At 44.2% G+C, this 22,315-nt stretch overlaps 1 protein-coding gene across 2 annotated transcripts; it reads right to left on the reverse strand.

Annotated features, from left to right (window-relative positions):
* Window positions 1-1,430: 1,430 nt before the first annotated feature.
* On the reverse strand, window positions 1,431-21,746 carry pax3a (paired box 3a). 2 transcript variants are annotated; one of them, XM_030401566.1, is made up of 9 exons: window positions 21,409-21,746; window positions 20,697-20,932; window positions 20,136-20,265; window positions 19,755-19,898; window positions 9,575-9,774; window positions 8,826-8,991; window positions 8,481-8,701; window positions 3,588-3,851; window positions 1,431-2,571 (listed from the first exon to the last, which is right to left on the reverse strand). In XM_030401566.1, exons 1-9 carry the CDS (start codon window positions 21,491-21,493, stop codon window positions 2,554-2,556), a joined length of 1,464 nt encoding a protein of 487 aa, XP_030257426.1. In that variant the 5' UTR covers window positions 21,494-21,746; the 3' UTR covers window positions 1,431-2,553. The 2 variants fall into 2 exon arrangements, with proteins under 2 accessions (XP_030257426.1, XP_030257425.1); XM_030401565.1 differs by having other exon boundaries at window positions 8,481-8,704.
* Window positions 21,747-22,315: the final 569 nt, after the last annotated feature.

Below are 22,315 nucleotides of genomic sequence, written 5' to 3' on the forward strand. Positions count from 1 at the left end.
CTCACGGAGTATAAGGTATTGTCACCGTCCTGCTCATCTGGATTTAGATAGAAGGGGGGGAAAACAGCTGGCGTGGTTAAAATGGCAGGGAGTGAGGAAGGAAGGAAGGAAGGAAGGAAGGAACTGGAGTTTAAGTAAATAACAGGGCCGTAGAAAGAATCTTTGCGATATTGGTGCCTTGAGTACACCAGGGCACCCCTCACCACTCTCATAGAAGTTTGAACAAAAATCAATTATTTTGTTAAATCAGTTAAATTATTATAAGACCTTTACTACATTTAATTTCTTCAAATAACAGTCTGTGATGGTGTTTAAAATCCTTTTTCTCCACTGCCGAAAATGCCAAGGAGGGACGTTTTTGTCTGTGTTTATTTGTTGGTTGGTTTTTCAGCAGGATTGCACAAAAAACTACTGAAACAAATTTCCACGAAACTTGGATGGTGGATGGGTCTACATCCAGGATAGATCCCTGACTACTTTCAGTGTGGATCTAGAGAAACAGAAGTTTAATGCACCATTTTTTCACTTTCTCTAACATGATGAAAGAGGGCAATTTTTCAACCTTTTGGTTTATTCCCCATGGAAAAATGCGTCTTGTTTTTTGTGGGGTTTTTTATCAAAGCGCATTTGGCGGCTGGTATCTATTAGTGAGTGCCACTTGATGCGGATCAAAATACGAATCCGAACCTAGCAGATTTAAATATGTTTAATTTCATATTGGATTAGGCTTAATTTAATTAAAGGGGATTGCTGGGCCTTGAGGGAGGTTTGCACTCCACTGATTGTGATTTTAGTAGTTTAAGTACTTTATTTGGCCAAAAATGACTTTAAGCTTTTAATTATAGTGTGTGAACACCTCAGGAACCAGGGAAGGAAGTAACTAGTTAAAGCCACTCAAATTACAGTTATTCAAGTGAATGACTTTTACTTTTACTCATGCACCATGTGATCTACTTAGTTACTTTTGAAATTATAATAGGGTACTGAGTATAATTTGTATTAATATCTTAACCTTTCATCTGTATTTTGCAGCCAGTTACACTGTTTAATCACAAAGCAGGAAAAGGAGAGCCTGACATACGGACAACAAACACAAAACCCTGAAGCAGGTTCGGAGAGGCGACCGTGAACACTGAGCAGAACAGCGCAGGAGTAATTAAACAGAAACCTGTTTGATTGGATGCCTGCTATCAATAATGATTAAACATGCAACGGTTAGCAGCGAACTAATACTCTGAGCAGGGTTTGATAAAGAATACTTTGTCTTTTTAATTTAGTAGTATTTAATACAATTACTTTAACTTGTACTTGAGTAACATTTAAGTGATTCTCTCGACAGCATGGTCAGAAACACGTTTGAAGAAACGCGAGGACACGACGCCTCAGCGGCAGCTATCCCGTTAAACACAACACGACACCCACTCAGTCCAAACGTTCTACATTTTTATACAGTTTATTATAAATAGTAAATAGTGCTGTATTGTACACAAAACTCCTTACAACAAAATCATTTTTTTACGCCAATGTAAATGAAAATTATACAAAAAGAAAAAAAAAAAACATGTATAATGAACATCGTGTAAGACTTACTTAAGCACCCGGGAGCGCTTAATACAAGACGCACAGAGGACACAGAACACTTTAACAACACTAAATAAATAATAAAATGGAACTAATGTTTGCATGTTTGTGGTGAGAACTAATTTAACACATGCAATAACAACAACAAAAAAAAACAAAAAAAACAATTGAAAATTAACTGTCCAACTGAATAATGTATTCACTGGCAGAGAATTTTTTGGCTTCATGACATCACGACTACGCTCGCTATTTTCGTCATCGCTCGATGATTTTTCCCCTGATTGATCAATGCACACGACCCAGTATTAGTGACATTAGAAAGAGAGAGGGTATAATCAGGGGGCATTCGATCCGTGTTAATTTACATCACATGAGGTATGAATGTATTGCACTTTCTTTGGGTTGCAGTGGTTTTGCTATGACTCCACTCCGCCTTTTTCTGCTGGTTCTCCCCGTTGTAGTCGCGTTTTTTTCATCTCCAACGTCTCACACAAGAATCACATCAATGTACAGTAAATATTATTTTCCTAAGACACTGTGATGAAGAGAAGCACGAGGGGGGATGGGCTCGCCAAGTCCGCCTCAACTTGCATCTCTGCCGCTTATTACAAAAAAATCAAATACACAATCTTGAATGTATTTACTGCCCCTTCCCCACCCCGCTCCTTTTCCTCTTTGAGCGTGGACGAACGAACCGGGGTTGGTCCTTGGAGCATGACGTGACGCACAAGCAAAGCGACTGCCAGGTAACAGGAGAGGCTGCGCCTTTGGTCCTAATTATTCCGGTCAAACCCCCTCCATCGCCGCTACACCTCCGTCTGAACTGGTCCCCCCTTTGCTGAAGGAGAAAAAACTTCCACCGCTTCACTCCCTCAAATTCTCTGTCACTGTCCTCAGGGCTAGGAGTGTTTGTCTCTGGCGATGAATGTCAGACCGGCCGGGAAGCCTCCTGTTCCGGCCGTGTTGGGGGCTTCATATAATGAAAGGCACCTGAGGAGAACAAGAAAAAAGAGAGGAGGAGGGTTAGAAAGACTCCTCAGCTTTGAATCCCCTGATGGTCAACAAAAGTGTGACATGGGAAGTTAAATGAGAGGTGAAAGAGGTGTTTAAGAGCAGATGAGAGCAGGTGAGACTGGAAACTGGGGTCCTAGGTTAGATAATAAAACTAAAAGAACAGGTGAAGAGCTTTGGGAATCTTCTCAGACGTTCTTTGAACCTACTGTGGTCGGTAAAACTAGCCCGAGACCGGGCCTGAGCCTGGATTTCTGGCTCTGCTCCACTGATCAATAACAACTTTAAATCTGACCTCCAGTGGGACACCTGGTTCTAATCCGGGCCTGCCAAGGGCCATAATCGCCCCCTGTTAAACAGCCCCTTTTATACATACACACACACATACATATGCCTGTGCTCACATACGCACACAAACCCCCGATAGCTACAAGCAGGCTCTCCCAGCGCTGGCTAAATTAATGACATCAAGATGTTGCCACTGATGGGCCAGTCAACATGTGGTAGTGTACCTCAGATCAGCCCCAGCTACACACCGCCGCGACCCCTCCCTCCTGTCAAACACGCTTTGGGAAGTGGCTCCCTTCATTTGGGCGGCTATCTCTGTTACACAGGGGTCATTACATGGCTAGGTAAACCGCGCTGAGGGTTTGATGGGCACAGCTCATCACACGAGGTCACGAAAGGACAGCGGGCGGAAAAAAAAAATGCGCCCGATGGGATAAGGCTCGGCCACGTGGCCAGGCGGATGATGGTAATGTAAACTGAGGTAACCTGGCCAGGAGTGCGCTCCGACATACATGTAATTTCAGCAGAGCGCGGGGTGATTCGAGAAGCTCGCTCATCAGAGGAATCCGCGCAAATTAACGTGGGTCTGAAAATATAAACTAAGTCAGGGGTCAGAGGAGGAACATAACCTCCAATCAATTACAGATCATTTAAATGCAGTAAAGTCTTTAAACACCAGTTAAGTAAACAGTGTATTTCAAGCTCACCTTGCTCTGACTGTACTGTCCGTACTGGTAGGATGGATGGTGGTCCATGGCGTAGGCCGGGGAGGTGTAGGAAGGTGGGCAGTAAGACTGGGTGCTAGGCAGGGTGGGCATACTGGTCAGGCCCGGTAGAGCCTCCAGGCGCTGGGAGCCGTGACAGCTGGCGGCCATGCCACCGTTGGGCTCCAGGCCTCCGGTCAGCGGGGAGAGGGCAAAGTCACTCTGGGACTGATGTGACACTCCACCTGGGTTCAATAGGCCCATCACCTGGGGGGGAGACATGGAGGAAAACTGGGTTATTACAAGAGAAGAGGATAAAGAAGGAAAGACACAAATATAAAGACTTTTTGTTGGTGTTGGAGGAAGTTACAACGCGCTCGAGCCAGGATAGAAGCACAAGGACCTCACTGAGGAATTGAGGAAACCAAAATGACCAAGTGAAGGAGACTAATAATTTGAAGTTGTCCTGAGGTAATCTGTTTCCTGACTCTTTTTTTAAGTAAAGTCAAATTTACAGTGTAGGTGCTGAACACGTAAAGTGACTAGATCACCCACTCCAAATTTGACTTAAATTATATAAAAGAAAGTTTGGCGCAAGATGCACTTCTCCAGCTTGTATTCTGGCAAATCTATGAAACAGAATGCGTTTTGCACACAATGTCTATGTGGAAATGTTGAAAAGTCCGGTTGGAGAGCTGTCCTTCACTTTCTTTCTTTTCTAGTCACACCATAAAAAATTTGCATTAAATATATCTCAAGGTAAATTGGTCCGAAAAAAGAAGAATACAAAGCCAATTCATTCACTCAAAATAGATTTCTTTTTACACCAGTTGATTAACTTTTCCACTCTACTCAGGTGGGCTCCAGTGAACGTCTCTCTCCTTGTTCATGTCAGAAAAACATTATTACTGGCTTCCCTCGCACATGTGGTTTCCCTTTTCCTTTGCTTGACTGATTGAGGGGCCGAAAAGGTCAACAATTTAGCCAACCATTGTTATTTGTTGGAGTTATCCTGTCGAACGTATGCACGGAGAGGATATTTTTATATTTTTTCCACTTTGCTCATCGTGACATCGGCCGATCGCAACGTGAGAGCAACACCTAAACTCCATGTTTTTCAGAACGTGATGTGTTTTGGGGTAGGATTCGAACAGATTACGTGCCCTCTCTTACTGTCTCTTCTCCCCTCTCGCATTCTCTTGATGCCCTAAAATCACCGTGTCCTTGTGGGGCCGGGGTGAGGAGGCCAAAGGGTACGTGGGAACGAAGGAAAGTGGGTTGTGTTTGTCTATGTGTGTAAGCACTACCTCTCCTACGTGTGGGGTTGTGTGTTTAACTGTAGGTGTGTGTGTGTGTGTGTAATATAAGCATTTTTTGCTCTGATGTCAGGGCTGTAGGGGTATCAGTGATACATCGCGAACAGCTGCACGTTAAAGGGGTTTGCGTGAGAAGCAAAGTCATGAAAACGTCTGAAAAAAAAAAAAAAAAAAGCCAAGTTGAGGGGCGAACAAGAGTTACAGACCATGTAGGAGAAAAATAGAGCTGAAGCAGAACACGGAACCAAACACACACTTTAAAACATCCCGGAGAGATGCGACTGACAGCCAGCTGGCACACACACACACACACACACACACACACATACTCGCATGTACACGCACTCTGTAATGTATGTAATTTACAGCCGGTCTGTCAAAGTGATCTGACCTCACACATCTGACAAACACATCAATGCGGCCTACCACTGAAGCGTTATTTCTCTCGCTGCTAAGGACGGGTGATAGACTGTCAAATACAAACACCCACTGCACACAGAGTCCATTAAAGTTTGAGCATTTATACGTTTGAGATGCCGCGAAAATACACGAACCACAAAGCCTCACGCTGCTTTAAGTGTTTCCTCTCCTTGAAGTGTCAGAATAACTTGTGGAAGCCTTTAACATCACAGCTCAGTAATAAAATGGTCGGAGTTCGGTAATAATGAGGTAATTATACAGTAATACCGTGTAATTACGTAAATTATTAACAAGGTAATTGCTTGGTAGTAACATTGGGTATTTTGGTGTAATGTACCACTAACAAAAGGTTATTATCGGAAAACATGTTTAAATATAGAATTATATTGGTGCTGTTATTTTGGTAACACCGGTTAACATTAAAAGTGCAATATTCAGATTAAACATGATGACATTAAAGGGGTGATAACCTAATAAAGTTGACATAAGCTGTGACTTTTAACCATACTAGATAGAAAATAGAAGCGTTAGAATATTGCTTTGGTAAAACTGAAAGTCAAAGATACAATTAGTACTGAACATATCTGCAATTAAGTGTACTCAAATATAAAAGGTACAGGTAAAAGTAAATTGAACTTATATTTACATAGATGATTTTTTAAATGTGCTTCGCTGGCTCTGATGCAGCAGAATCCGCAAGGTAACATGTAACTAACTTTATCAAATAAAGGTAGTGGGGTAAAAAAAAAAAAAATCAAAATCTCCAAAATATGTGGAGTGGAAGTACTGAGGAGGAGAAAAATTGAAATTAACGTAACGTAACACAGCTGCAGAAGGCTAAATTACCTGATTATAAACTGAAAAAAACTGAACCCGTTTATGCCGTGTACATGTTTTACATTTTAAAAGTCAAAGGGATTCCTTCCATCACTTTCTTTCAGTGTTTTTAATTATTCATATATGTATAACCATGACTACCCTTTGTTTTTGTTCACTTATTACCCTGTTTAAATAAGGTCTAATATTACTGAGATTAACCCATTGTTATTACTAAGTTATTACCGGGTAATCACGTAATAATTAGTTTATTACTCAATTATTACCTCTTTATTATCAGACTTTTACATGACGTCACTGAGCTGTAATGCATAGTGCTTCTGAATTTTTATTTTCTCATCAAAAGATTCAATTCATTAAGTGATTGCTAAAGCGTAAAGTTTTCTCGCGGCTTCGTGAAAAACAGTTTGTCCTCTGGCGTTTATCCATAACAGCAGTGTATGGTACGTATTTGTTTCTGCCAGACGCCCTGTGTCTATCTACGCTCTCATGCGTCCATTGCACTCGCCGTCTGCAGCTGAAAACGGCAGCCAGTTTCCCCGATGGTGTCTGTTTTGAGGTTGTTCCGGGGATTAGGTCTCAGGGGGGTGCAAATCCCGGCCGCTCGCTTCCATGGTGAGAAAGGGTTCCTTTGGTATGCACCAGATCAGCAGTGAGACGCCACAGATCCCGCACCACGGGGAAACCACTGGGCCGACTGAAGCTCCGAATACAGAGCTAACTGCTCAGACAACAATATCGCCTATCTAAAGTAAACCTTATCCATATCAAAACTCCGCGGCGCTCTAATGTGACCATATCTGGAGTTGCCTGAACCTCTGAATCCTCTGACGGATACAGAAGAGTAGATAGCGCGGGGCAACTTTTATAGACAGATCCAGAGTTCGGATAACCAGGCAATTCCAGGGAGGATTTAATACAAAACGGACCAAGCTGCGTGGCTATCCGAGAAAATTGAAGCGGCAAAGTTTTCTAAGTGCAGAGAGGTCTTCATGTATTAACTATCAATGTCACAGAATTTAATCAATTCTCATTTCCTCCCTCTTATTAAGTTAAAACCAGGGAATTAATTCTATCCTCATCCGAAATGGAGAAAAACTGTATCGCAATATACATTCAAACAGCTGCAATGACTACATGAATTAAAACAAATTAGCCAACAAAGTGAGTCATTTGCATAAATTACACACTGCGTTACAAGGGGATAGATTACTTCATTCCAATCAATTAAGACACTGGAACGTTCCGTGATTGCAATTCCAGACTGAGAAAACATTCCAGGCACGAGATGAGGTGTCCATTCTGTACCGAGCTGCCCCGCTAAGGTTAATGCTGAAACCATCCACGAGGCCACGCCACCTTTGGCCTCTTTATTGGAGTTTAAGTCACTCGCTGACCCTGTGGGTGTGTGAACTCGCGCCACAGCCGTGCGCTCGGTTACACAAGGGCAGGTTCCTCTGCGCGGCACACAAACTTTTTAAAGTTCAAACGAAAGAAGATTCAAACTGTGGACCACTGATGTGCAGCTGATGTCTTTCCCTCCACAATGTTATCTGTCCAAATAGAAAACAAAAACACCCAAAGAATGATGTTTTGAAAGTAAATGTGGCCGGCTCTTGAGGATTCAGATTCCTGTCATATATCAAAGGAGTCAATTATACCTTCAGCCACAATGGAGCCACCTACCACTTCCTGACCGTGCACCCTGGCAGCCACAACAAAGATCTTCTCTTTTTCAATATACATACATCCTCAGGCGCTCACACAGTAACAAACCTGCCTGAGGCAGTTTTTTATCAGTGCCTGACAGGAGTCTGAGATTCTCTCTCATGGGAATTAGTACCCAGCATGCATTGCATGTGGGCCGGCCACCCTTTGTGGCGGTTAAAAGCTCGTTTTCCGCCTGTTAGTCCATCTTCTGGGCCGGTAGGGAGCCACTGATGGACACTGATGACTGTGTAATCGACCATAATTGTCTTTTCAGTTTTGATTTGTGTCATCATCCGACATCCATACATCCGTCCTCATGTCTGGTCCTTCTTCCCTCCCCAAAGACTGACGTTTGCCACATTTCAAATTCATCAAACAGCCCGTCGAAATAAACAGAAATGAAAAGCTACCGTGTTTTCGAGCCTAACAAGGTTTTCATCAATGTCACCTCAATGACACCTCGGAGGTCGAAGTGTGTGTGTGTGTTTGTCATTATCCTTCCATATGGTGCACTTGGTGTCCCGTTTCCTAGTATGACAACATATGTGTGGGGTTTGCTGATATTTGTAGGTTTTTCGTGCGCTGTGCTTTAACACTGGAGGTGGAGACGAACCTGTGGTGAGAGGCCGTTGCTGATGGCGGGGTTGACGGCGTTGCTGTGTCCCGTCGGGGCCACGAAGCTGTCCGAGTATCCTGAGAAGCCGTGACGTCCAGAAGACAGGCAGTACGCGGAGCTTCCATCCTGGGAGGCCGCTGACGAGCTGAGCCCACTCTGGTGCACGGAGGTGGGGGGCAGGGGCTGCGGTCTGTGGACTGTACTGGGCTGCTCGGACACTGCTGGGAATAAAACAATGCTGCTTAAAAACCAATACGGGTGTTTTTAGCCCTTATTGCTAGAATACTAAAGTATACTTTAGACTGCAAACATCCTGAAGCATGAATGTTTGTCTGAACCCACCTTGAGCTATAGAAGTGGGGGTGTAGGGGCTGTCGGACAGCTGATAGGACTGCAGGCCTGACATGGCTGACGGAGGGAAACCGCCGGGGATGAGGTGGTTAAACGCCATCAGTTGACTGGCCCCTGCTTGCTTCCTCCACCGGGCCCTCCTGTTGCTGAACCACACCTGAAAGCCGAAAAAAAGAGCGTTTATTTATCTGCCTACCGAATGGAATAAGTTGAATTGCAGCGCACATTCGGTTTACGGTCATCTATATTTTTCGAGAGTGTGTGTGTGTGTGCCTGTGAATTTTATGTGCTGTGTGTGCGAGGCCTCCCATTACAAGGAGCTGAACTGATAGAGATCTTAACATCTGGCGCGTGCAGTGAAACCACAGACATTACATCTTTGTGCGCTGCTGCAAGTCACCGAGTTCACAGGCAAACGCCAGAGGGCTCTCACAGCTGGTAAAGCCGATATTAGCACACTATCTAAATCAGGCATCTATTTTGGGAGGGATCTTTACACACGGACAAGTCTGACAAAAAACGACAATCTGTCTTCGTACACAGTGGGCGCAGTGTATCTCTGTGCACTTGGTGGAGGGGGAGGGGGGGGTGAGACATGAGGAGGGACACATGTCTAATGTCTAATAGCTGTAAGGAATGTGTGGCAACATCCCAGGGCAATTTAACGCCCCCACATGACACATATCCATGACAGGCCAACACATCAACACAAGAGTGTGTCGGCGCGGCGCGTGTCTAACCTGAACTCGAGCCTCCGTCAGTTTGGCCCTCTGAGCCAGCTCCTCCCGTGTGTAGATGTCGGGGTAGTGCGTGCGCTCGAAGGCCCTCTCCAGCTCCTCCAGCTGCTCCGCCGTGAAGGTGGTCCGGCTGCGGCGCTGCTTCCGCTTCAGGGGCAGGCCCGGCTCGGAGTCCACATCGGAGGCCTCGTCCGAGTGGCTGGCTGGAACGGCACAAACAAAAAAACAGAACAATTTTAGGGCAAATACTAAAGCTGGGGTCACAATAGACAGATTATGCTGAGTGCAACACATGGTACGGAGCAACTTTAGATTGTGTCCTCCTGCTGCCCTAAACTCCTCAGTGGTTCCTGAGGGGATCAAAAGCCAGAAGCTGCTTGAACACGGATTAAAGAGGACTAGATCCCTCTGGGGCATCTATTCCCTGGGACACTGTGTCTCTCCCGGTCTTAGCCATGCTGTGCGCTATGTCGATAGGGTCCCATAGTGAAGAGCAGGCAGCCTTTTCGCAGGTGCTTCTTAATCTGTTTGTTCAGTTGAGGGCAGGAGACAGAGCGACTGTTCGAGTGGGAGACAGCTATTGGGATCTAATTCAGCAGAAGAAGGGAATCAATGAAGGCTTGAGACTGGAGACAGAGGGCCATTGCTGCATTTCGGGGGGGGAGGTTGCCCATCTATTAAATAATGATTAGGCGCCACAAACTAGCGTGACAGCCTGCCTTTGTGCGCCATTACGTGTCCGCAGTCCCCCCCATCTCAGTCGTACGCACCAGCATGCATCTGCCGCGTCTCGGGCCCGCTCAATGAACGCCATCCATGACAATGTGTCAAACACAGATGGACACAAGACAGAAAGAGTCGGAATCCACTCCCAAATCCACCCGAGGGAGACCTCTTAAACCGCATGAGGAAGGTTCACTGCACTTTTTCCACAAACACCTAAACTTGGAGAGAATAAATAAGCAGGTGTACGCGACAGAAAAAGGCCTCAGCTTCTGTCTCCCCGGACGGCTCATTCTCCCTCTGCCCTCCAGATTTAAAGCTTTAATTAAAAAGTGCCAAGTCAGACATGGAGAAGGGAGGGGGGGTTAGCAGGAATCTCCCCTTGCCTCTGGAGCCTCCTGAGCCAAGCAGGAAATGTTTGTGCCGGTTGCCAGTGTGCGTCTGACCAGGCATTACACACGGATTTGCTGCCTGGGAATGCTGCTGGGCTCCGGGACCGCCGGCACACACAAGATTCTGATGCCGCTGAGAAGAGCTCTTTATTACATTTGAACCGAGGGCGCCACGCTGGCACAGGGGGCTCACGGAGGATTGGCTGGATGCTCAAACACTCCTGGAACGTGCACTATGAGTTTTGGATGTGGTTTGTTGAGGCAAGGATGTGGCCCGAGAGCGGTCGGACCAAAACATTTTTTTTTTTTTTAATAACAGGCGTGGAGAGAAGGCCACACAGCGTGAGAATACATCGTGATACTTTTCCTATAAACATCAATACTGCTGGGATTAGGGAGCTAGCAAAGGCGAAGACTACAAGCTAGGTAACATGCAACGTCATTACCATTTTAAAGACGGAGTAAACAGAGAAAGAAAGAAGGAGACAGAGAAGCAATGACGGCGCAGAAACGAAAAGATTCTTGAGGGAGGGAAGGGGAGCTCATAAAACTCCTCCGAGAGGAGAAGGCTCCCCATCGGCACTGTAACTCATGTTAACTGCAGGGTGGGGGTGGATCTCTCCTCCTTTGCCCCCTTTATTTCTGTCTTTCCCTCTCTTTTTTTTCCCCTCCCTGTTTTTATTATTAGTAACTACAGAGAAAACACTCCGTCACAGACGCTCTCTTAATGGCAAATGACAGTGTTGCTTTTGTCATCCTCTGGCTTGCACTTTCTCTTTTGCTCTCTTCCTCTCTCCTCACTCTCTGTCTTTTTTTTTCTTTTTTTTTTTTTTTTTGGAAGTGATGTGGCCAAGCCTTTGTATCTTAGCAGGGAAAAGCCTGTGGCAGGGCTCTATTGGGCCGATTACCACGCTCCATCTGTAGGAGCCATCAGGGACGCCCGGGCCCGCATTCAGGGGCCTGTCACCTGCCCAGCAGGGGAGTGAGGGGGGGCTGCTGTAGGGTGAGATGGGGGCTGTAGGGCCAGGGGCTGAGTGGGGGAATGAAGGGTGGGAGGGAGAAGGGAGGCGGGGGCACAAAGGGGTCCAGAGAAGGGCCACTGGGGGCTGTGGAGGGGCACAGCAGGGGAGCACCCCTTCATCCCCTCCCTCCACGGCCTGAGGGGCACAGAGCCGGGGGGATGGGGCAGTTGAAGAGGTTGACATGGAGAGGAGATGGGAGGCTGAAGGCACCTGAAGAGGATGCTGGGGGAAGCCGAGGAAAAACGGGGGTGCTGCTCATTCTTAAAAAAGTTGGACCTGTCCCTTCCATCTCACCCATTCACTTCACTCCTCTCTTTTCCCCCGCCGCTGCAGCCACGTCTTTGACATCTATAAATACGGCTCTTTAACGCCGCCGTGGATCGATTTTAAGGCGCGCTGACGGCGAGAGGGTTGTTCCCACACATTCCCCGCAACAAACGGCAGAGGAGGATACTAAACACACAAAAGGGAGGCCTCGACCTCCTTACTTAAACACCCAAATCAAATTTTACGCTGCAGCTAAAGCACCAGGGAGCTGAAAATACTCCATAGCCGCTCACAGTTTGGCCGCGGCTCCGACAAGAGTCTTAATAAAAAGATAGATTATTATCCCTCAAGTGGAAATTGGGGGCTGCTGCAGAACCATTCATGAAACAGACCTTTCAAAACAAAGCAAGATGTAGGTTAATAAACCAAAAACAAGGTGGTTTGGATAGCAAAGTGGTGCATTTATGTAAGTTAGGAGGGTTTTGGATTCAACAAGTGAATTCAACAGGTTCCTCTCTCTCAGCTGACTAAAATTGAATAATTGAATTTACAGGTGGTTTTTTTTTTTTTTTTTTGCAGACGCACTCAAACATCGGCAGGAAAAAAGGACCGCTCGAGGTAAACAGAACCATTTATCGATCGAGAGACGAGACTGACAGGCAGGGAAGATAAACTCCAGAGGGTCACAGATGTGAACCTGAGGAACGTCCAGTCTTATTAGCTTCACCTGCAGCAGTGCAGCCTCAAACAGGCCCGAACAAAAAAACTGAAAAAAACAAGAGAGGACTCCAACTGTGGGAATAAAGACTGCTCTTGTTTACCCTCATAGTCTACGTCGGCCGGGCCTCGCCTTGCCAAGCATTCATCCCCCTCCCATCCGCTCCAGAGACGTTAATATAAAGAGACGTGCCCAGACGCGCACACACACACACACACACACACACACACCAATGTACGTGTGCACAAATTCACACGCGCAGCTTGAAATTGCGGAAAAAATGGACGAGGTGGACAGAGCGACAGAAAAGAGTGAGAGATAATGAAATCAGGTATTAGAGTAAAGAACGGGGGAAGGAGGGAGGGGGAAAAAAAAACGGAAAGTGGAACCGAGAAGGAAGGGGGAAGAGATGAAGAGCCTCGGTGAGAAAGAGAAAGAGAAGCGGAGCATATGGGGCAGTTTATAGTCCTGCCTTGCTAGGGGCTGGCTAGCCCTTCCTCCAGGGGCCGTTAATAGAGAAGGTAATTGAGCTGGTGACATGTGTTCGCAACACAAAACAAAGGGCAGAAGAGACAAATGAACTAGTTATTTGCCCAGGGAAGTAGATCTGGTCCTTTCAGGCCACGGAGCACAGTGCGAGTGGGCCACTGAATAAAATAGTGGCACGCCACATATAGAGCCAGAGCGAGCAGATGCACTGGAGGGAGAAGAATAGTTAACTGACAGCTTATGGGCTCAGCTGGGGTTAACAGTTAGGGGAAAAAAATGGAGGCGAGTGGGCTGCTCACTTGACTTGCTAAAGAGCCCCCAGGAACCCGCAGCTGCCTGGGAAAACAGAGGCGAGTGGTGGGTGGAGTGTGGGAGGGGGGGAGGCAGATAGAGAGAAAGAGCGAGGGAGATGATGATGTGATGGACGGAAGAGCGAGTACGAGCAGGAGGCTGGCACTTAACGGACAAAGAAATAGCCGGCGATATGACTTTGAAAGATGTATCTCTGTCTAATATTGGTGCAGCGACAAAAAAGCCCCAAATGGCCCTCAGTGGCCATTATGTGTGCCCAGTGTGCGGTGGTTATTATTTAGTTCCACCGTGGTGCAGTTAGGTGACAGTTTCACGGTGGCATTTCCACCCCCGGGGCAGGGACAAAGCAACAGCGCAAGAAACCACGCGGGGACAAAGCAACAGGCCAGTCTGCCGCACGTTCCAGTCAAACGGAGACTAACCAGCTCGCTCAGAAACAACCGGCGATTTACTCGACGACTCACCGGTGCGATATCAGGGGAGCCCATCAGTTGTCATCTCTTCCCCCAACATTATCGTAACCTCCCTTTTCCTGGGGCCCTGATAGTTTTAACAGTCAAGTGACCCTAGGTTAGCCCCTGACCTTTTCACAGCTACTGCGCAGCGCTGCAGCGAAAGACGGCCTCACCGCCCGACCCTTCAACAAAACTTCACTCGGCAGAGAGAGAAGCCATCACCGCATTCCGCGTGTAAAACACTCGTTTACGGGGGGGAACTTCTCTCGGTTTTTACGAGCAGGCCTTCAGATTCTATTGTCGTTTTAACCACCCGTGTTTGGACAAATAAACGCTGTAACGTGGAACATACTCTTCTTAAAATCTTACATATCCTACATTTTCTGATCTTTTTGAAGTGGATTTCTTTGTTCAGACAGGAGGAAAAAAAAAAGACATTAATCAAAACAGCAGCGGAGTTGCACTGGCGTGTCCGTGATGTGCAATGTGCTGGACGAAACAGCTCCACAAAAACTGAGGCTAAACAAAGTTAAGTGATTGACAACGCTGTCTGGCTTTACTCAATTAACTATCCCATTGTGCTCCTCTTTGCAGAGTCCCCTCGCCCCCCGACCCCTTTCTCCTCACGCTCCTTTATCCTCCCCATCACAGAGTTTTGCTTGGCTAATACTTCCAAGGAAATAGAGAGTTCTTTTTCTGCCGGGGCTCCTCTCCTTGACCTTCCATTGCTCATTGCTTCTCTTTCAGTCACTTCACAGTGTCTCTGGGGTTAGTGGGGAGAATGCGGAGAGTACATCAGCGCCGAGGGGCCGGCTCGGGGCAGGACCCCGGCCCATTACTTCAAAGTTGGCCTGCATTCATTAATTGTCCTTTGAATTAATATTGGAGGATCACAATGTGGGTGCCAACAGAGAAAGAGGCTTTAATGAAGCATAGAGTCTGTATTCAGTTGCAGATCAGCCGGTGTGGATTTTTTCTTTCTTTTTTCTTTTTTTCTTTTTTTTTTTTTCTTTTTGGAGAGAGAGGGAGACTTGAGAATCACACCAACAGAACGTAAAGGTTTTGGGTGTGTAATCTATCCGTCTGTCTACTTACTCAAGTACTGTACTTAAATACAACCCTGACATACTTTAATATTTTTACTTTATGCTATGTTGTACTTCTACTTCACTTAATTTCACTTCACATTAGAGAAATATCCTACTTTTTTATTTCGCTACATTTTTTGACACTCAGAAGTTACAAGTTACTTTTTAGATTTACATGTTTACATAATCTATTCACTAATATTCACGGTGACAAACTACTTTGGAATATGCTGACACACTTTGCTGATAATACTCTATTAATATTTGACTCTAATCACTTGAATTCAGGACTTTTCCTTGTAATGGAGTATTTTTGGACTGTGCTGTTTCTACTTTTACTAAAGCAATTTATCTAGTAGAGGAACTTTTACTCGAGTACTGTAGTAAAATACAATTCTGACATACTTATGACATTTTAAAAAGTTGTGCTTTTTTACTCCACTACATTTTTTGACACTGACAGTTTCTAGTTACTTTTAAGATGTGATGCTTTGTACTAGTATCTAAAACTGCATCCACATTAACAAACTACTTTAAAATAGTTTTATTATAATACATCTTGAAAAGAGACATTCTGCATAATGAGAACTTTAATTTTACTGATAATACTAATGTAGTTTGACTTAAATTACTTTTGAATTCAAGACTTTAGTTGTCATAAAGTATTTTTAGACTGTGGTGTTTCTATTTGTACTTAAATTTAACTATGTACATTTACACAATTGCTGTCCTTCGATACTGTTCTGACACATACTCACACTTACAATTTTCTTTTATGAAACACTCATTCTGCATTATGAGTACTTTTATCAGTGATACTTTACGTACTTTTGCTGATAATGCTCATATACTTTTACTTTAACTTCACAATTCAGGACTGAGACATATAATGGAGTATTTTTAGACTGTGTTGTTTCTACTTTTAATCAAGCAATTGATGAAATGTGTTTTTTAAATCTGACTGTCAATTATATTTATTGATTTAAAAAAATCTTCTTTGGCTCTGATGCTGCGAGTAATCTGCAGAGTAACTAGTAACTAAAGTTATCAAATAAATGCAGTGCAGTCAAAGTACAATATTTGTATCAATATTTGTTTCCTTGGAAGTACGAGTACCTGGAAATTAGTGTAGTACTTTAGTTAATGTACTTAGTTACATTCCATCACTGGTAATTAAAAACAACTCCGACATACTTTTACATTAACTGAGTATTTCTATTGTAGACATTTATATTACACTTATAGCTACTAGTTACTTTTTAGATATGATGTACTGTACAACTTATCCACCTAGAAGTATATACTTTCAATACTTTGGGTACATTTAGCTAATAATGCTTTTACTTAAGTGACGTTTTACTTGTAATGGGGTACTTTTAGAAAATTGTATTTCTACTTTTACGTAAGCAAATTGATCTATCTATCTATCTATCTATCTATCTATCTATCTATCTATCTCCTCCTCTCCGGGGCAGAACCATATTTTGACCTCTGGTTTGTTTTTTCCCCAGCAGTCCGCAGGGCTACACCGGCATTATAAGCACTATTAACACAGGAAACCTCAGAGTGAGGCCCACATATAAATTTCTCCATTATCCAGCCCTGAGAGGAAAATGGAAATGTGGCTCCAGCAGACATTCCTCTGGTTGCATTGAGGCCTTCTGTCTCCTGCCTCTGCTCTAAACCTCCAATCTCAAACTCATTCACCGTGGAAATGCGAGGACCCCTAACAAAGAAGTCGGAGAAATTCAAACATCCATCCGCGTGGGGTTATTGCGCCGCGTGCTCCGTTTCTGCAAGAGGAAATGTATCTGTTTATGTTCCTAAACGTCTCGTGAGGGTGTAAGTTTTGAACTTTTGAAAATTGGATTATGTGACTCGGATGTGGCGTGGGAGGTTTGCTACCGTCGTCCTTGTGTGTGCAAGGCGCTTGCTTTTTAACATGTGGTAAACTCTCTCTCTCTCAAAAAAAAAACAAAACACAAATATGATCTCCCTGCTCTCCTCGCCCTCCAAATTTTTTCCCCTCACTCCGAAATCCATGCCAGCGTCACGGGGAGCCGGTAACCCAGTTTATTTACACAAACAAAGTCCTACTCAGCTCCTTTGACAAAAGCAGCTAAATCTTTCATGTTTTGTCAGCACTTGATTCCTCCTGTCCCTCTGGCTATTTGCCTGCCCCCGGACAATGGAGGCAGGAGAATGGCAGCAGATTGTTGGAATGAACCTCAATGAAACCAATTATTACATGTTGACTGCGTTCACCATGGCAGATTTGAAAGAGCTGGGCTCATTCAATTTGGCCCTGCAGGATTCCCTTTAAAGAAAAGTTATCCCTTTGACTGTTTGTATTTCTGAGCTTTTCTTTTTTTCTCTTCGGGGCTTCACCCCCACCGCCATAAATGGGTCCTGCGAGAGTGGCTACTCCTCTTTCATGACTTGGGTTGCTTTAATTAGTTAAATGAGGCTAAAGTGCTAACAGTAATAAATAGAGGGGAAGGATGCGATCAATTAATTCAGCGCCCGCTCATGGCAAAAAAACAAAAATCTTGGCAGCGCGTTACATTTTCTGCAAAAATGAGTTAGTACAGAGATGCACCGGGCTGGATGTTTCTCCCGCTTTGTGGACAAATGTGATAAATGGCGCAGAGAGATTCTTTCAAGCACTCGTGTTGTTTGAATTCCCCCATAACTCAAACAGCTAGAGGAAGATATAAACAAGTTAGCATCAGATTCATTCCAGCAAACATCCCTTTTTTTTTCCCACAATGCTCCAGCCACTTGCTAATGCCATGCAGACCCGGGGCTGCCCGGCATACTTTATCCCACAAACCTTAGCAGTCCTTTTCCCAGACAAATAAATCTAAATGAGTCAGCTTTGATCTTAGCACTTAAGGAAAGCCAACAATAGTGGTAGAGGAGAAAGGGGCAGAGAGCAACAGGCCCTCTCTCCGGCACAACAATAGCCTCTGCAAACACCTACTTAATCAATATTTGGCCAGAAGACACTCTCTCAGTCCCCAAACCGGCCTTTTCACATTCTAATGAAGAAGCTATAAAAGGGAAAAACAACAACCACTTCCACAAAGAGACACAAGAATGAAATAGTGCTGTTCTGTATATCAATGGGGGGGAAAGTACCTCAGAGCTGTTTGCATGGAGGATGTCACCTATTTGATGTGGAGGAAAAAAAAAGCTAATGTTATTTGTTTTCTTTCAACAAATTCATGCCAGATTAAGAAGGAGAAAATACATTTTTCTCTATGGCAGGTTCTCCTCTAGGTTTAGATTTTTAAACAAAAAATATCAGATTAATTTAAAAAAGCATCCTGATTTTTTATCCTCTCTAAAATCTTTACTTCAATTTTTATTTTATTACAAATAAAATAAAAATTTAAAAAATTAGTTTGAGGGATGCGTCTGGCCCTGGAAGAGGGAGAGAGGGATGTGCCCACAGATATTGCATGAATGTGTGCGCCCTAGGCGGAAAGGAAAGGGGCGGACTCTGTCCGAGATGAAAGTGGGGAGAAATAAAAGGTTTGGATTTAATCTAGTGGGGAGAAGAGAAGGGTTTCCCTGCGCTCACTGGCTGAAGGCGTCACGCTCAGCGCGCAAAGACTGTGACAAAAGCTCCGTGCGCAAAATAATAACGGCATTCTGATGAATCTCTGTTAGATTTATTTTATCCTTAAAGAGCTTAAACCTGATGTTTATTTTATTTTTTTCTGCAGGTCCAGTTATTAGCTCTTCAAAATTAGACAATAAAACCGAGCACAAACAAACCCACAACACTGATTAAAAACGGATAAATCTGCGCGTAATTAAACATCTCCAAAAACACCACCGCTGCCTCTACAAGTCCTCTCATCAATGATTAACTCCAGACGCCATCGTGTCTCCAGCAGCAGCCTTCGTTTTCTGCTGCAGCGCTCCTCAGAGCCCAACAGGTCGTAAATCAACAGGTGTTTGCCCGAAGTCTGAGCTTCTTCTCCCGCATGTGTTTTCTCTGCGTGACAAACTGTAAACAGTGCGGGAAACAGCTCAGATTGGCACTTTTTTTTTTCTTTCTGAGCAGTCTATAAACCAGGTCGCTCTGGGCCTATTGCTGTCCCTGAATAATTCATCGCTCATTGCGGGTTCATAATGTCTTCTCCCGGCCTTTTGTCAGCGCACTTTTTCCCCCCTTTCTTTGCCCATTTTGAAAGGCGCTGGCGTCTTTTTGTACACCACTGAGCCGCTCACTGCACTTTGGCTTTTGTGCTCGTCAAACTGAGGTGTGAGTCTCAATGGACTCTCCCCGCTTTGTCCCCTGAAGTTCATCCTCAAGTGTCCGATTGTGTGCGTAAAAAGAAAGGAAAGAAATTCTCAGGCTTGGAAGTTAGACAAATGTTTGACTATCCAGTTTAAAAAAAAAAAAAATCTCTGCATATTTGTTAAATCTCAGAAGCGTGAGCGCATGCGTAAAAAGCACCTGAAACTTTTACGCATTTAACTTTCCACTGCGGGAAAACAGCTGGGACGATTATTCCTTTACGAATGAAATATATTATTATTATTATCATTATTATTATTATTATTATCATTATTATTATTATTATTATCATTATCTAAAGTTTTCTGTCCAACTCGGCCGTTAGGAAAACAACCACATCGCACCATCCTCGCTCAGTTACAGAGCACACAGCGCAGATGTAAATAACCGCAGTGCTTCACTTACATCTGTCTCCCAGGATGCCGTCGATGCTGTGTTTTGTCCGCGGCTCGCTCTCCTCCATCTCCCTCTTCACCACCTCGTCGTCGTCCTCATCATCGTCACCAACTCCGCCGAACTTAGAGCGCATGATGCGACTGATGGCGCTCACTGAGAGGAGAGCAGTGGGAAGAAAAAAAAACACACGATTAATATGTCTGGACGAATAAAAGCTGCACATGAAAAAATACACAAATGGGTCCTTTAAATAGACACATTCACATAAAAATTTCAGCTTATAAAAGTTTTTTTTTCTCAAATGAAATGTATGACATTTATTCTCACATTCTTTTCAGTATTTTTTCATTTTCTTATTTTATCACTTCAGGTGCAGGAACCGTCGCCTACCTGAGGGAACGTTGTTCCTGTCGCAGACTCCGTCTTTCAGTAACTTGTCCCTGATCTCCCAGCTGAACATGCCCGGGTTCTCTCTCTTGTACTCTTCGATTTTCTTGTCCACCTCCGGAGAAGCGGTTTGCTTTGATGGGAAGAAGAACAAGAGAGGAGTTAGTCACTGTTTTATTTAATTATCACTATTATTACTATTACTATTATTATTATTATTATTATTATTATTATTATTATTATTATTATTATTATAGGCCGAGACTGAATAGTTGAATTAATTGCTGAAGCCGTGAACCAGAAATTCAAAAGATTATTTATCTAGAAGAGTCAAATTTAAAATGTCAAGTAATAAAACACATCCAGCATTAAACTTCCTGACTTGTTTTTCGTTTAAATCACATATTTAGACAGAAAATTGGAGTTATAACTTAAAAAAAAAAAAAGAAGAAGAAGAAGAAGAAGAAGAAGAAGAAGAAGAAGAAGAAGAAGAAGCTCAGTTTCTCATAAATTATTCGTCGCTTCCCTTTTTTCCATAATTTTCTCCAAACTTCATCTCCCTACCTTCGGCTTGCTGCCTCCGATGGCTCCCGGCCTGATGGATCCGGTCTCCTGGTACCGGCACAGAATTTTGGAGACGCAGCCGTGGGACACCCGCAGCTGACGGGAGATGACGCACGGCCGGACGCCGTGATGGGCCATCTCCACGATCTTGTGGCGGATGTGGTTCGGGAGAGGTCTGCCGTTTATGAAGACGCCACCGAGCTGGTTGACCCGACCCTGTCCTAAAGGAGTAGAGACTGCACAGCGGCGTGTGGGGATTTATTAGTCGAATAATCAGAGAGCATGTTGCTGTTGTTGTGTTTTCTTTTACTTATTGAAAAGACTGTTTCTGAAAACCTCTGAAGGATATACAAAAAATTTGAAAATCAGACTAAAGTGCTCTGCAAAGTCGTGAAAATAAACTTTAATTTTTATCTTATTGTGGCAAAAGACGTAAATAAGAAATTTACTGCAGGTGGCACCAAAAAGACATATTTTTCTTGACAGCAACATACCTGATAATAACACAAACTGGCCTAATAAATACATCAATTAAATTAAAACTCAAAACAGAACGTTTTCACAAGACATCCAGGCTGAACCCTGAACATTTTTTCATACTGTTTGGTTCAAAGCTTCCCACAACTCGAGCCTGTCAACTTTTCCAGAACTTCTCTCAAAAGTTTCTATCTAACATTCAAGCTTGTGAGCAGCAACCGGTGGCGGTTCTTACCCTCCAGAGAGTATCCTCCCCGCGGGTAGTTCTGGTGAGGAGTCGGTCTCATCATTCTCGGTAAACCTCCTGCGAGCGCTGTCATGATCCTGACCGTGCGTCAGGTAACAGTTTCTGGACGGAGCTGCCTCTCTGCTCGGATCGCTTTTTTCTTTTAATCCCTTTGTTGTGCTGTAATGGTTGTCGCCTGTTTTCTCTTCACGCAGCCTCCCTGGTTCTCAGTAACAGGTCGCCGCGGCGGGAGAAGCGTCGGTATCCGAGTTCGAACCAAAGTGCAGGTCGCTGACGGTTCCTGCGGGGATTGAGTGGATGGTTTGAGAGGATGGATGGAAGTCAAACATTTTATCTGCGCTCGCTGTCGCCTCTGACTCCGCGCTGCCACTCCTGATTGGCCCAAGACCCGGACGTTCTGGGGCTGGGGGAGGCTCGTGATTGGACGGCGGGAGCTCCCCTCCTGTCTGGGTTGACCTCACGAGGTCAGCGCGTCGTGTCACAATCTTGTGCTACTGCGCACGAAACTTTAGCACCAAGCGCACAACTTTTAATAACAAAGATGACACAGACGATGAATGCGATGATTTACAGTAAATTAAATTACAGTGGGGAAGTTAAAGGATGCACGTGAAGAGAAAAGTGTTTAAACTACCTAAAAATCACAAAGTACTACCTTACGTTATGAACCATTAAAATCACGAACACTTATTTATTATTTAAAGCTGATATGTCAGTGAATAATTCAGTTAAGTTGTCTGAATGTTACATAAATAATCAATTAAATAAACAAGGAGACTTCCCAGGAACACACACACACACACACACACTCATGCACATTTTAATATTTCCCACACTTAAAGTTATCATGAAAAAATAATAACATTATTGAGCATGTTGGTGTTATTATTATCAA

The sequence above is a fragment of the Sparus aurata genome, chromosome 21 (assembly GCF_900880675.1).
Source record: "Sparus aurata chromosome 21, fSpaAur1.1, whole genome shotgun sequence".
NCBI lineage: Eukaryota > Metazoa > Chordata > Actinopteri > Spariformes > Sparidae > Sparus > Sparus aurata.

Coding starts and splice junctions, on each gene's coding strand:
- pax3a (XM_030401565.1), bottom strand. CDS start 21,493: ATGACAGCGCTCGCAGGAGGTTTACCGAGAATGATGAGACCGACTCCT. Junction 19,899..20,135: donor CAGGAACAACGTTCCCTCAG/GTAGGCGACGGT, acceptor CTCTCCTCTCAG/TGAGCGCCATCAGTCGCATC. Junction 8,992..9,574: donor TGACGGAGGCTCGAGTTCAG/GTTAGACACGCG, acceptor TTCGGCTTTCAG/GTGTGGTTCAGCAACAGGAG.